The following is a 15,769-nucleotide window of genomic DNA, read 5'->3' as shown; positions in this document are numbered from 1 at the left end:
GGTCTCTAATGGCAAGTGCAATATGTCGACAACATATTAAATGAACCATGTTTTGATTGCAAAACGCAGTCTTTCCTTAGTATGTTATCCTTTGCATAGCACTGGCAAATTTTCTACATGAATTTATCCTAAGAGTTTAGAGAGCTGTTTACCTATATGTGGCAACTTGGCATATCATTCTAGTCAACTTCTTTTTAAAAAGCTCAGTAGATATTCTACTCAAGGCAATTTATATTAAACAATCTACAGGCATTTAAGATTCATGACTTTTTTAAAAAAAAAAAATGAGAGTGCAGAATACTTTCCAACAGAAACTGGCTTCATAACTTCCAGTTCATTTTAATATTCTGATCTCAGAAAGAAGCATTTATACTTATATTTCAATGCTTTAAAAAGACTTTCTGTTAAAATAATCATTTATTTTTATGTGCACAAAATTTTGCAAGCAAACAGCTCTACCAGGTTAAAGAACAAAAACATTAATCAACAGCAGCATCTCACCATTTGTAGAACTCTTTTTGAAGTTATTCAGAAATTCCTCCAGGAGTTGTGACTGGTTTGGAGGGGGCAACGAGTTTCTTGCTTCCTTGGAAATACCACCATCTGACCACAAAGTACACGATGCACTTTTATTGCCACTGTAACTTGTACTTAAGGTGAGAGTTACACTTTTCTCAGAGAACAACAGCTCCATCTGTCTAAGGTCAAGGTCACATACAGATTCTCCATTTATAGTCAAGATTTCATTGCCCACAAGCAACCCTGGGAGCATGAGAAAGAAAAAACAAAAGTCTTAGTAGGCACTATACTAGAAGACTGTTAATAATCAGATGCTTGGGAGGTCACTGTTTCATACTGTCATCATAAACCAGAAACAATTTGATGAAACACACTCACTAGCAATCAATGATAATCATCACATCATACTGCAATTTAATTATTCAAATAATTTCCTTACAGTATCACCTGGAGTTCATGGAACACGCTTTGAGGAAAGAAGGATTCCATCTAGCCCAGCATCCTGTCTCACACAGTGGCCAACCAGTTCCTCTGGATGGCCAACAACAGGGCATAGAGGCCAAAGCCTTCATCTGATGTCGCCTACTGGCTCTGGGATTCAGAGGCTTAGTGCCTCTGAACGTGGAGGTTCCCCTCAGTCACTATGACTAGTGGCCATTGGTAAACGTATCCTTCATGAATCTATCTAATCCCCAACAATGCCTTTTCACTATCTTCACTGACAAACTGAATGGTTCCTACATGAGAGAATCGATGGATACAAACCCGATATTTTAAAAAATGCAACATTCAAAACCAGTAGTGAACGTCTTAATTTTCCTCATCCCAAACTTCAGATCTAAACATCACAGTTCCATCAAAAAAATTCCAAAGGAGAATACAACACTAATCTGCTGAATTAGAACAAAGTAGGAGTCAAGTTTCACCTTTAAGACCAACAAAGTTTTATTCAGAATGTAACCCACATGTGCTCTAAGCACACTTCATCAGACAATAGGCTGGAATGGCAAACAGTCCTAAATATAGAGAGAGTAGGCGGTGAATTAGTATACAAAATCATGGAAAAGTTTGTTATCAGATTAAGAGAAGCACAATTTGGGGTCTGGTGGTTGGTAGATTATGTTAACTGGGCTACATCAACAAGGGGGCAATAAAAGTCAGAATAGCAGATTGATGTCTATGTGAAGTGCCATAAATAAGAGTCTGTTGTGATGTTAGCTCTGAGTTTAAAATGAGGGCATTAGTTTCTCAAGAGGTTTAATTTAAAAATGTAACACATATAAACATCATTCTAGTTTGCCATTAGAAAAAAAAGAAAACATTAAAATATAGTGGAAGATGGGGAGTATATGTGATGAGATAAACAGCCAATATCCTTTATTTGAGTATGTCAATACAAAAAAACATTATTCCAATACACTATTCTAAAAGAGAAATACATTGGAATGCTGTGGATATATAGCTATACTCAGTGAGAGTGGGTTTAGCATTAGCATACGTAATGAGATAAAAAAAACAATATTCCTTTTCAGTCCTGGGAAGGTGTTTGTTCCAAGTTTCATAATAATTTGTAATTCAGCAATTTCTCTCTCCATTCTGTTCTTGAAGGTCCTTTGCAGTAAAACAGCTACTTTGAGGTCACTTATTGAATGCTCTGGAAGGTTAAAGTGTTCTCCAACAGGTTTCTCAGTTCTGTAATTCCTGATGTCAGATTTGTGTCCATTTATCCTTTGGCATAAGGTTTGTCCTGAGTCCGCCCTGGTGGGGAGGGCGGGATATAAATGGAATTAAATAAATAAATTTAATGGCATATATAATGTTTGAAGATTAAAAAGTGAATGAGCCTGAGTACCCGGTACTTTTCTACTGGGTAATGGATCAGAGTTGTCCACTGAGATGGTGACAAACAGTATGGACTGTCTGCCAAAGTCTCAAGGCAGCAGGAGGAAGATTGCAGGCCTAACTTGCCTGGGAAATTATACATCTCTGTATACAAATGCTAGAAGTGTTCGAAGTAAAATTGGGGAGTTGGAAAGTTTAGTGTTGGGAGAAAATATAGACATTGTGGGAATTTCAGAAACTTGGGGGAATGAGGAGAATCAGTGGGACATGGTGATTCCTGGATATAAATTATATTGTAAGGATAGGGAGGGAAGGGTTGGAGGTGGGGTGGCTCTGTATGTCAGAGAGGGTATACGGTCCAGTAACACTGAGGTCAGAGAATTAGATTCCCTTCTAGAAATGCTTTGGGTCATATTAGTGGGCCCAAAAGGAAATTTAACTATGGGAGTTTGTTATCGCCCATCAAATCAAAAGATAGAGGATGATTATAATATGATGGAAGGATTAAAGATAGTGGCTAAACGTAAAAACAGATTGATTGGGTCAATATATGTTCTGGTCGGGAGAAAGAGATTGAGTTTCTAGACACTCTCAATGACTGTGCTATGGAGCAGATGGTCACAGAACCTACCACAGGGTGGGGCAATCCTGGATTTGGTCCTAAGTAATGCCCATGACCTGATGAGAGATGTAAAAGTGATTGCACCACTTGGGAGCAGTGACCATAACGTTATTGATTTCACCATTTGTATAAATAGAGAGTTGCCCCAAAAGACCAGCACAACCACGTTTAACTTTAAAAGGGGTAAATTCTCTGAGATGAGGCATGTAAAGAGGAAACTGAAAGGAAAGGTAAATACAGTCAAAACCCTTGGGGAAGCTTGGAGGTATTTAAAACTACAATCCTAGAAGCTCAAATAAAATATATACCACAAGTTAGGAAAGGCACAAACAGGTATAAGAAAAAGCCTGCATGGTTAACAAAGTTATGGAAGCTGTAAAAGATAAGGATTCCTTTAAGCGGTGGAAAGCTAGTCCAAGTGAGATTAATAAAAGGGAACACAGGCTGTGGCAAATCAAATGCAAGACTGTGATCAGGCAGGCAAAAAGGGACTATGAGGAGCATTTTGCAAAAAACATAAAGACCAACAATAAATTTTTTTTCAAATATATTAGAAGCAGTGGGGCCCTTGGATGACCAAGGGGTAAAAGGATTACTGAAGGAGGATAGGGAAATGGCTGAGAAGCTGAATGCATTTTTTGCCTCCGTCTTCACTGTGGAAGATGAGAAGTGTTTGCCTGCTCCAGAACAACTTATATTGGAAGGGGTGTTGAAAGACCTGAGTCAGATTGAGGTGATGAGAGAGGAGGTCCTACAACTGACAGACAAATTAAGAACTGCCTCTGTTCCTGAGGACTGGAAGGTAGCAAATGTCACCCCCATCTTTAAAAAGGGTTCCAGAGCAGATCCGGGAAATTACAGGCCAGTCAGTCTGACTTCAATACCGGAAAGTTGGTAGAAACCATTATCAAAGACAGAATGAGTAGGCACATTGATGAACACAAGTCATTGAGAAAGACTCAGCATGGGTTCTGTAAGGGAAGATCTTGTTTCACTAACCTGTTAGAGTTCTTTGAGGGGGTGAACAAACATGTGGACTAAGGGGACTCAATAGATGTCGTTTACCTTGACTTCCAGAAAGCTTTTGATAAAGTTCCTCATCAAAGTCTCCTTAGTAAGCTCGAGAGTCATGGAGTAAAAGGACAAGTCCTTTTGTGGATCAAAAACTGGCTAATTAATAAGAAACAGAGAGTGAGTATAAAACAGCAATCTTCGCAGTGGAAGACGGTAAGCAGTGGGGTACCGCAGGGCTCAGTACTGGATCCCATGCTCTTTAACTTGTTCATTAATGATTTGAAGTTGGGAGTAAGCAGTGAAGTGGCTAAGTTTGCAGATGACACTAAATTGTTCAGGGTGGTGAGAACCAGAGAGGATTGTGAGGCACTCCAAAGGGATCTGTTGTGGCTGAGTGAATGGGCGTCAACGTGGCAGATGAGGTTCAATGTGGCCAAGTGCAAAGTAATGCACATTGGGGTCATAAATCCCAGCTACAAATTCAAGTTGATGGGGTTGTGGTAGATAACTCACTGAAAATGTCAAGATAGTGTGTGATTGCAATAAAAAAGGCCAATGCCATGCTGGGAATTATTAGGAAGGTAATTGAAACCAAATCAGCCAGTATCATAATGCCGCTGTATAAATTGATGCTGTGGTCTCATTTGGAAAATTGTGTACAATGCTGGTCACTGCACCTCAAAAAGGATATTACAGCATTGGAAAAAGTCCAGAAAAGGGCAAGTAGAATGATTAAAAGTTTGGAACACTTTCCCTATGAAGAAAGGTTGACACGCTTGGGGCTCTTTAGCTTGGAGAAACGTCGACTGTGGGATGACATGATAGAGGTTTACAAGATTATGCATGGGATAGAGAAAGTAGAGAAAGAAGTACTTTTCTCCCTTTCTCACAATACAAGAACTCGTGGGCATTCAATGAAATTGCTGAGCAGTCGGGTTAGAATGGATAAAAGGAAGTACTTCTTCACCCAAAGGGTTATTAACATGTGGAATTCACTGCCACAGCTACAAGCATAGCCAGCTTCAAGAGGGGGATAAAATATGGAGCAGAGATCCATCAGTGGCTCTTAGCCACAGCATATTGTTGGAACTGTCTGAGGCAGTGATGCTCTGTATTCTTGGTGCTTGGGTGGGGGCAACAGTGGGAGGGCTTCTAGTCCCACTTGTGAACTGCCTGATGGCACTTTTTTTTTTTTTTGCCACTGTGTGACACAGAGTGTTGCACTGGATGGGCCATTGGCCTGATCCAACATGGCTTTTCTTATGTTCTTATGAGATGGTGTAGTTAATGCTGTTAGGAGAACCAGTTTGGTGTAGTGGTTAAGTGTGCGGACTCTTATCTGGGAGAACCGGGTTTGATTCCCCACTCCTCCACTTGCACCTGCTGGAATGGCCTTGGGTCCGCCATAGCTCTGGCAGAGGTTGTCCTTGAAAGGGCAGCTGCTGTGAGAGCCCTCTCCAGCCCCACCCACCTCACAGGGTGTCTGTTGTGGGGGAGGAAGGTAAAGGAGATTGTGAGCCGCTCTGAGACTCTTCGGAGTGGAGGGCGGGATATAAATCCAATATCTTCTTCTTCTTCTTCTAATTGTGTTGTCTGGCACCTGGCTTTATTGCAAGCTCTGGTACCAGACACTGGTACCAGACATTGTTGTGGGTGAGGAGTTGTTTCAGATTAGGGAGCTGTCTGTGTGCAAAAAAGGTTTATCCCCCAGTATTTTTGAAAGAGAGCTGTCACTGTCCAATAGAGGTTGTAAGTTGACAATACGTTGAACTGTTTTCAGTTAAGAGTTGTGTGTGACCACTAGTAGTGTTCTGCTATTGCCTTTTTTGGGTCTGTCTTGTAACAAGTTTTCTCTGGGTATCATTCTGGCTTTGTTAATCCATTCCCTGACTTAAATTCCTGAATTAGAATGTATCAATAAATTAAACACTGTTTCTCAGCCTAAATGGAGAGTTGGATTTCTTTATTTCTAATAACAGGGTCTAGTTTTAAAGACTTTAATTGTTAATTGTTTAATTAACATGTAATATCATCTGGCAACTCACTGATGTAACTACACATGGTATAACTACCTAATGTTAGTTTATTTTTTCTTTTCCTTCAGACTACTACTTCCTTGACTAGACATGTTGATCCTATACTTATTTTATTACTGTTTTCGCACACAGCTCACCTCGTAGTCACAATCCTGTTCCCTCCTCAGCGTCTGGTTGGATTTTCCACCATCTGCACCGAAGTTACAGGAAGTGCCGCAGCTTTTGCATAGCAAACGTAAACTGCTAAAACCCAGTTTACGTTTGCTACGCAAAAGCCGTGGCACTTCCTGTAACTCCGGCGCAGATGGTGGGAAATTCGACAGATGCTGCGGAGGAAAGAGGATTGTGACTGCGAGGTAAGCTGTGTGCGAAAATGGTTTATGTGTTTTTAAGCCCACAAGAGTCTGGAACCTCTGACCTCTCATCACCTTTTCTTTGTTCCTGTTCTTCCTGGTTTCCTCCCTTTTGTGATTTCATTATAAAAATCTCCAAAATGATTTCCTCCTTTAGCATCTGAAGAAGTAAGGACTGACTCACAAAAGTTAATGCTGGAATCCTGATCCTGCATTGAGCAGGGGGTTGTACCAGATGGCTGCTGGAGAAAATTCCCCAACAATGGCCTGTATGGCCCCTTCCAGCTCTGTGATTCTATGATTCTATGAATAAATTTTGTTAGTCTTTAAGGTGCTACTGAAATTAAGTTTTATTTTGTAGCAACTGTGAAATCCAAGGCTTCCATATGCTATTAGAGCCAATTTGGTGAAGCAAGGCAAATGAATAATTCAACTGAGGGATAATTCAGTAAGAATATTTTTCCAATGTTAGTGTACACTGTCATGTATAAAAACCTTTGCTTTTGGAGACACTACCAATCACAGCTTCTCAATGACAACACACTCTGCAAAACAGACATTTGTGTGATCTCCATGCATGGCACCAACACCAGCATAAGGAAAACTTGTCATGTTAAGGATGTCAAACAGAAACATCAACAAAAAAAATCTGGGATAAACACTGGCATGAGTCAGGAATTCATAGAGGAATTTGCTCTTTGTCCAGTGCAACATCTGCATCTTTAAAAGACAACACCAAAAGAAAACAACTAATGCATACCTTCTTTGAAAGCCATCCCATCAGGAAGAACATCACTTACAAATATCTGGGTTAGATGTTGGTGTTCATCAACTTGTGCAGTGACTGCGAATCCTAGGGGAAAAAATGCTGTTTAAATTTTTTGTGGATCCTTAAAGAATTTTAAAAAATGCACACATAATTGCATATTTTACAAGGCTTCATTATGCCTTGTAAATTATGGTAAAATTCTCATTTTGTATTACTTCTAAGACACTGATCTTAAATCTCATTAATATGTTGCATAGTTCACATGCAATAAAGTGGCCAAATAGGGCTGTGGCCAATCATAACCAGCAGAAAGTACTGACCAACATGGATGTTCCCCATGGTCCTTTTTATCATAGGCAGGTGATACCTGGATTAGCAAGAACCCAAAGAAGAGGAAGAGGAGGGAAGAGGGGGAGGAGAGGAGGAGGGAAGAAGAAGAACCCTACCCTTCACTACTTAAAGTGGTTTACACCCTTCTCCTCCCCACAACAGAAACCCTGTGAGATAGGTGGGGCTGAGAGAACCCTGACAGAAACTGCTCTTGAGCAGAATAGGTCTGAGAGAGCTATGACTGACCCATATCCAGTTCCCCCAAGATCACTCCAGCAGTTGCATGCGGAGGAGTGGAGAATCAAACCCTGTTCTCCCAGATAAGTCTACACACTTAACCACTACACCAAACTGGAACAAACACACACACACGAACATGAGACAGCAAACTACTGGAAGCTGCTGGAAATCACTTCTCATGACTTTTGCCTCCAAAGAGAAAGCAACTTTCCACAAAGCACAGTCAAGCTATAATGAAAAATTTGAGAGATCCCCTCCCCCATCTAAATAGGAAGCTGTTGTACACAATCAATCAATCACATAAACATAACTGGGGGAGGGGGATCCAGCCCAGGGCCAGCCCGAAAGCACATGGCGCCCCAGGCAAACTTACTGCCTGCGTGCCCCCAGGCTGACCCCCTCCTGTTTTTTCTGCAGCACTGCAACACGGCGCTGCACTTTGCTACACTCTGCCCAACCTCCCCCACCCACACACTCAGACACCAGCCTTGCACTTACAGCTTCGGGGGGCATCAGAATAGTGTTCTCTTAATAGAGAGCAGAACGAGGCTTCGTTTCCCCTTCCCTTCCTGTTCCGGAAGGGAGGGGTGAGAGCAAAGCCTCTTCCTGAGAGAAGGGTCCATTGTGATGCCAGCCAAAGTTGGTAAGCACAAGGCTGGTGTCGCTACTCTGAACGTGCCGGGGGGGGGGGGCGGGGAGGCAGGTAGGTCACCTTCTCTCCCCACCCCCAGGTGTGCTCAGAGTAGCGATGCCAGCCTCGTGCTTACCCACTTTGGCCAGCATCGCAATAGACCCTTTTCTCAGGAAGAGGTTTTGCTTTCACTCCTCCCTTCCGGAAGAGGAAGGGAGGAAGACTGAAGTCTCATTCTGCTCTCTATTATGAGAGAGCTATTCTGATGCCCCCCGAAGCTGGTAAGTGCAAGGCTGGCATCTGAGCGCACCGGGGCGGGGGGGGCGGAGGTAGCCTGCCCACTGCCGCCTAACTGCCCCAGGGCAATTAGGCATTTGTCTTGGGTGCCAGGAAGGGGGGGAGAGCCCAATTCGACGCCCCCCACCCGGTGCCGTAGGCAAATGTCTAATTTGCCTAGTGGGTGAGCCAGCCCTGATCCAGCCTCTCTCTCTCTCTGAACCCAACCCACTTGCCACTGGTGAACCAATTTAAAATTTATGAACAAGAAAAACCAAGAAAGAAGAAGATAAAAGATCAATAAAATGAAAGCGAGAGAGAGAGAGAGTGTGTGTGTGTTTGGAAAAATGCAGACTTACCAAAATCAGTTGCACCTTCATTTTTAGTAAGATGCACATGGTAGACACTTAAAGGAAAGATTTCTATTTCATCATATATCTGCAAGAAAAGAAAAATCCCATTTGACTTTGAACCATGAGACACACACCAGCAGGATGCACTTAGCTGTTATGCCAAATCATACTGCTATTAAGACTGATCCTGCCATTAAGGTGAATGAGGAATTCACATTAGCTGGCATATTATGAGCACTACTAACAAGTAGCAAAATACAAGGTTTTTAAATTTTTATTATATTTTAGCTCTGAGCTACACTAGAGGCCATTTGGATTTTGATACCAAGATGGCCTGAGAACCTTTGGCAGTGAGTGAAGAAAGTTGTGAAGATTAGCAATGCAGGCCTAAGAAGTGTTATATCCTTTTAAATCCATTGGCTTTAACTAACTTAGAAAATCATGGTTGCACTTCCCTATAACTGTTGTTCATCAAGCAGTCACCTGTGCAATCACACATGGGTACTACACACATGCAGGCCTGAAGTGGAGAGGATTTTTCTGAAGCTCAAAACTCCTAGAGGCATTCCGCACCAACAACATCTTTTCAAGAGAATGGACCAAAGCATCCTTCCCTCAGTTTCTCTGTCACACCACTGGATTGAGATGAAATTATCAAATTTTGTTAAGAGCTCAAAACAGAGCAGGAGGGAGGGTTGTGTAACTGCACAGGCGACAACTTGAAGAACAACAGTTACAGGCACATTTACAGTGCAACTCTGTTTTCATCACTGTGGTACCAGTGCAGTCACACATGGGAGAGTAGTTAACTGACTTACCAGTCTGAGGAAGGCCCAGTGAGCTCTCAATTGAAGAAAAACTGTAGGGCAACTCTTCTGACCACTGTCTCATGTGGCATCTATGCCCACTGAGCAGTGCCTTGTAAAGATGCATGAGGAGGACCACAATGCAGCTTTTCGGATGGAATCAATGGAGAGACCACAGTGAAACATAACTGATCTAGACTGCACCCAAGTAGAATGAATATTAATCTGCAATTGTCAGTCAACTTCTGCTGATTTGTAACACAGTTTGAAATGAACCGGGTTGACAGCTTTTTGCCCTGGCATGCGCCTACTGAAGTAATGAACAGCCTGTCATCTTTTCAAAATATTTTTTTTTCTAAGGACTATCCTATAAACTTCTAAGGAATGAAGGGTTCATTCTCTGTTTTCCTGCAGTTGAAGGTATAACACTGGGAGAGTAATAGTCTGTTTTAGGTGGAAGCTGGATGTTATTTTGGATACAAACTGAGGTGCAGTGGTTCCCACCCTTTTTGGCACCAGGGACCGGTTTTGTGGAAGACAATTTTTTCACGGACTGAGGGGGGCATGGTTTAGGGATGATACAATTGTGCACTTTATTTCTAAAGTATCTGGTGTGGTGGTTAAGTGCATGGACTCTTATCTGATTCCTCACGCCTCCACTTGCAGCTGCTGGAATGGCCTCGGGTCAGCCATAGCTTCTCACAGAGTTGTCCTTGAAAGGGTAGTTTCTGTGAGAGCTCTCTCAGCCCCACCCACCTCACAGGGTGTCTGTCGTGGAGGAGGAAAGTAAAGGAGATTGTGAGCCACTTTGAGACTCTGAAATTCAAAGTGGAGGGCAGAATATAAATCCAACGTTGTCTTATTATTATTATTACTACTACATTGTAATATATAATGAAATAATTATACAACTCATGGCCCGGTTGCTAACAGGCCACAGATCGCTACTGGTCCACGGATCGGGGGTTGGGGACCCCTGAAATAGTGCACCATGGAGGACTACCCTAATGTTGAATATTTTCAGGAAAGGAGAATTGCACTGTAGCTGACTCATTTGGCTAATGTTTATGGTGACCAGAAACACTGATTTCATAGTAAGCACATGAATGTGACAAGTGGACACTGGTTTGTATGGTTTACCCATAAATTGTGAGTGAGAGGTTCACTGAGGGACTGGACATTGAACTGGGGAAATTTATTTAGCAGCCGTTTGAGAAATCATTTGGATTCCCTCTGAGCAAACGGAATTTTCCATCAACCTGAACATGAAAAAATGCTATAATAGCTAGAGGGCCTCAAATGGAGGTGGGAGAAAGGCCTCCTTGGAGGTATTAGAATACCTCTATCAGACAGTGGACTGGGTCTAGGCCCCTTCTCTGTGGCTTCTGTACAAAAACATACCATTTGACCAAACAGGAATGCCAGGAGGATCATTTTCTAGCATTAAGAATGACTTTGACAGATTTGAAAAACTGTCAGTTGGTCACTGAATGAGCCATGATGTTAAATGCAAGCTACCAATGTTTATGTGTAGGAATGGACCCTGCAGAAGGTTCCTGCATTAGAGGAATGTAGTAGTCATGGGACATGGCTATTTGGGTATTTTTTGCTAGACACATGCCATGTGTAAGGCCAACATACTTTTGTACACAGCTTGAATTCTAGTACATTGATGTGGAGAAGTGCTTCCTGGGAAAACCAGGTTCTGCTGACTGAAAATTTTTACCGTGTGCATCCCAGTCTGTAGCTAAGTTTGTGGGAGGGGGGGATGGAAAGGAGTCCTTGTTAGGAGGTTGGTCACTAGAGCTCCCTTCTGCATGAATGGTACCACTTGCCTCAGGATGTTCACTTTTTTGGATTGGTGCTGAAGAGCTGACAGCAGGCAACAACACAGTGGTAACTGGCAATCTTGAAGCCAAGAACAGAGGAGGCATATATTTTTCTGCCTATTCTGCCTAGTTTATGACCCTCTATGTCATTAGGCTGAATGTTGGATGCCTTTGTTTTCCCCTTGGGTAATATACAACCAAAGCATTAGCCATGGGTTTTTGGAAGAGAAAAGGGCATCCTCCCCACTTGCTTATGTACTGATTTCCAATACGCCTAGTGGAAGGCAACACCAATGCCAGACAAAGCCAAGTTTCAGTAGTGACTTAAAGCAGACCTTCTATGTCTGGGTATATGACACGTCCTGTATTCCTGGAGTGCATTACTCTAAATACTGAGGGCCTGTCATCCTCAGATGAGCATGAAAGGATTTCAAGGAGTCTCATTATTCAAATGAGCTGCTAACGGTATTATTATTATTATTATTTATTGGATTTATATCTCACTCTCCCTGCCGAAGAAGGTTCAAGGCGGCTCACAACAATCAAACTAAAACAATAAAACAATAGATAAGAACATAAAAACATAAGAGAAGCCATGTTGGATCAGGCCAATGGCCCATCCAGTCCAACACTCTGTGTCACACAGTGACCAAAAATACACACACACACACACACTGTGGCTAATAGCCACTGATAGACCTCTGCTCCATATTTTTATCTAACCCCCTCTTGAAGCTGGCTATGTTTGTAGCCAGTTTGGTGTAGTGGTTAAGTGTGCGGACTTATCTGGGAGAACCAGGTTTGATTCCCCATTCCTCCACTTGCACTTGCTGGAATGGCCTTGGGTCAGCCATAGCTCTGGCAGAGGTTGTCCTTGAAAGGGCAGCTGCTGTGAGAGCCCTCTCCAGCCCCACCCACCTCACAGGGTGTCTGTTGTGGGGGAGGAAGGTAAAGGAGATTGTGAGCCGCTCTGAGACTCTTCGGAGTGGAGGGCGGGATATAAATCCAATATCTTCATCTTCTTCATCTTCTAGCCACCACCACCTCCTGTGGCAGTGAATTTCACATGTTAATCACCCTTTGGGTGAAGAAGTACTTCCTTCTATCCGTTTTAACCTGACTGCTCAGCAATTTCATTGAATGCCCACAAGTTCTTGTATTGTGAGAAAGGGAGAAAAGTACTTCTTTCTCTGCTTTCTCCATCCCATGCATAATCTTGTAAGCATTAGAGTTAACAATTAAACCAAGTTAATAATAACAATTAAACAGCTTAAAACAATTTAAAACAATTTTGGTGCTAGTATCACTGAAGTATGTTCAGCAAAGTTGGGCATCCTCTTATACTATTATTCAGCTGAAGGCGAGTTGAAATAGTGCTGTTTTACAGGCCTTGCGGAACTGGGCAAGGTCCCGCAAGGCCCTTACTTCTTCTGGAAATTGGTTCCACCAGCAGGGGGCCACAATTGAGAAGATTCTTTCCCTAGTAGACTTCAGTCTCACCTTCCTTGGCCCAGGGATCGACAATAAATTCTGCATCCCGGATCTAAGTACCCTCTGGGGAACATGTGGGGAGAGACAGTCCCTAGGCCATATAGGGCTTTGAAGGTAATAACCAGCACCTTGTAGCGAATCCGGTATACTATTGGCAGGCAGTGCAGCTCCCGCAACCCTGGCTGTATAGAGAGGCCCAATAACAGCCTGCATGGGACTTCACATTAGGAGAGTTTATGGATGGTTCCGGCACAACATCCTTTGGAAGGATAATCTGACTATCTTCATAAAGAGATTGATCATAGCTGAAAGGTAAGTCACCCAGGAAGTAAACCTCTTCCTGTGGTTCTTGTGGGAGGCCTGGATCATCTAATGGGTCAGCTTCTGCTTGGTTTGAAGCAAGAGAAGCATATGGATCCCAGTCCTGGTCATAGTAGTCACAGTGGACATCTTGGCATGGCAATCTGGATGACATCAAATACAAATCCTTTGGAACCAGTTGGAGAAGTGTATCACAATGGTGAGATGATGAGGGGAGCTGATGACATGGGATAGGAGATTCTGTGTCTTCAGATGTTTTCAGATGAAATGGGCTGGGGGGGGGGGTGTTGAGCAACTTGAGGGGGAAGGCATTCTCAGAATGGAGACTGCTTGACCAGTTCCAAGGTTGTCTTGTGAGGGATCAGGTCTTTCTTATAAGGATGGAAAGGGGTGAATGAAGACTTTGATTTGGGAGGCTTTTCCAGGTGCTTGTGTTTATGTCTTTTTTTTTTAACGCTGACCCTAAGGAACTGTGCTCCAGGAACCCACATACCAAGCTCATAGTCTTCCCTGTAGTTGTGACTGGGTCCAGAGTAAGTGAGTTCTGTTTCAGGACCATTGGAAACAAGATACTTGGATCTGTCGGTTGGTGGTGAAGTGGTGTGGTACTCAGATCTTTTTCTCAAGCAGTATTAGATAAAGCTTATTCCCAAAGTGATGCCCTGACTTAGGACTAAATTGCAATTAAAGAGAGACGTGCAAGATGTCCTACTCGTTTGTCAAGGTATAAAAGGCATTGTTCATGGTCATCCAAGAGAAGATTTCTTTACCCACAAGACTCATGTTTTTTCAAAAGGAAAAAACAGAGCTTCTTTAGATTAACCTCTCAGTGGTATCAGAGAGAGAACATGTGGAAGGATGCTTCATCCCCTCTATGTCACACTAGAAAAGATGGGAAACAGTGTGGAGGAGAACAGAGTGTCTGTACTCTCTAGGTATTCGGAGTTTAAAAAAGAAACTATTTGTGGTAGGCCTGCACTTTTAGCAGTACACAGGTGCAGCTGCACGGATACCACAATGATGAACACGTAACTCTGCTTAGGACTGCAATGTAAACTATACTTCTGTATCCAGTTAAGTGCCATTCTCATATATAGCAAGTTAATGTCACTGTGACTAAATGAACTGTACAGCAGCTACTGGTTAGCAGCCTACTGTGGAAAAGGGTGGTGAGACTACCTTACATCTAAGACATGCACTCATGCTATCAAATACAGTAGCTAGTATGTCCAAACTGGCAACCTTCTGTTTTTCATCAGACTCACATGGAGCCAGGTATCGAAATCTCAGGCCCATACAATTCCTTTATACATGTTTCTTTTGCCTAATAATGTCTGAGAGCCCCCATACAATCCTTAAAGAAGAAAATGTCTCTCCTATTTTAGATATTTGGTTTTAAGACTGGACTGAGGCAGTGCCTGCTTTGCTGCTGTCATCATGGCTATGCCTGCACCACTCAAGCAACAAGGCTGCTCTGCACCTTGGCCTCCAGTCTCATTTCTCACTGATTTCAAGGAGATAACTAAGTGGCTAAAGAACTGCAGCCTTTGGTTATTAAGAGTCATATAACAACTACACTAACAAACTATAACCAAAATTACACAAGTTAGATGCACTGCTGCAAATAAAGTCCAATAGACAGATTTTGATCAAAATCACACTTAACTGGCTGCCACTAGTGGATGGTCTGTGGCCAGTGCATTATCAAGTCTAATGGAAGCAGCCTAAAATGTAGTGCTTAGAATATTTGGACTAGGACTGAGAAAACTCAGGTTCAAATCCCCACTTGGGCACACAGCTTGCTGGATGACTTATGGTTAGTCACTTTCTCTCAAACTAACTTTTCCCACAGGGCAGTTGTCAGGACAAAATAAAAACCATGTACTCCCTGGAAGAGGGGCAGTATAAAAATGTATCAGTCAATTTATTTATTCAGGAGCTTTATAGTCATCCAGTCTATTGTAAATAACACACAAGGGTACAAATAACTAAGAAATGTTGATTCTTTTCATCATGCCACTTGCCTGGTCTTGTATGTATTCATATGCTCCAGGAATATAGTGCTCAACATTTTCATCAATAAGCCTTCTAAGTCGTAAGCCATAATTTCTTGGTTCCAGCTGCTTAATCTAAGAGGTAAAAAGAAATTTTTGGAACTCAGAATTTATTTGTATAAGTCCAGAAGTTATATATACATATTCCTTCAAATTACGCAAAAGTAACCTCCAACAAGTAATTTCCTAAATATCCACCATAAATAAATAAACCTAGTTGCACAATTTTCATACCAACACAGATTTGGATTGCTTCTAACCACCACCCCCCCAAAGGTTTATA

At 42.3% G+C, this 15,769-nt stretch overlaps 1 protein-coding gene across 1 annotated transcript in view; it reads right to left on the bottom strand.

The window, feature by feature from the left end:
* The window catches only part of TIAM2 (TIAM Rac1 associated GEF 2), a 303,128-nt gene that overhangs the window by 92,111 nt on the left and 195,248 nt on the right, over positions 1–15,769 (bottom strand). The window contains exons 12-15 of the mRNA XM_060241093.1: positions 15,457–15,561; positions 8,992–9,070; positions 7,147–7,239; positions 502–762 (exon numbers count right to left, since the gene is read on the bottom strand). Of these exons, the coding sequence (XP_060097076.1) occupies positions 502–762; positions 7,147–7,239; positions 8,992–9,070; positions 15,457–15,561 (538 nt within the window). The remainder of the gene's footprint in view (positions 1–501; positions 763–7,146; positions 7,240–8,991; positions 9,071–15,456; positions 15,562–15,769) is intronic.

The sequence above is a fragment of the Heteronotia binoei genome, chromosome 1 (genome assembly GCF_032191835.1).
Source record: "Heteronotia binoei isolate CCM8104 ecotype False Entrance Well chromosome 1, APGP_CSIRO_Hbin_v1, whole genome shotgun sequence".
NCBI lineage: Eukaryota > Metazoa > Chordata > Lepidosauria > Squamata > Gekkonidae > Heteronotia > Heteronotia binoei.
Note: the sequence above shows the minus strand (reverse complement) of the source record. Positions and strands in the feature narration are given on the sequence as shown.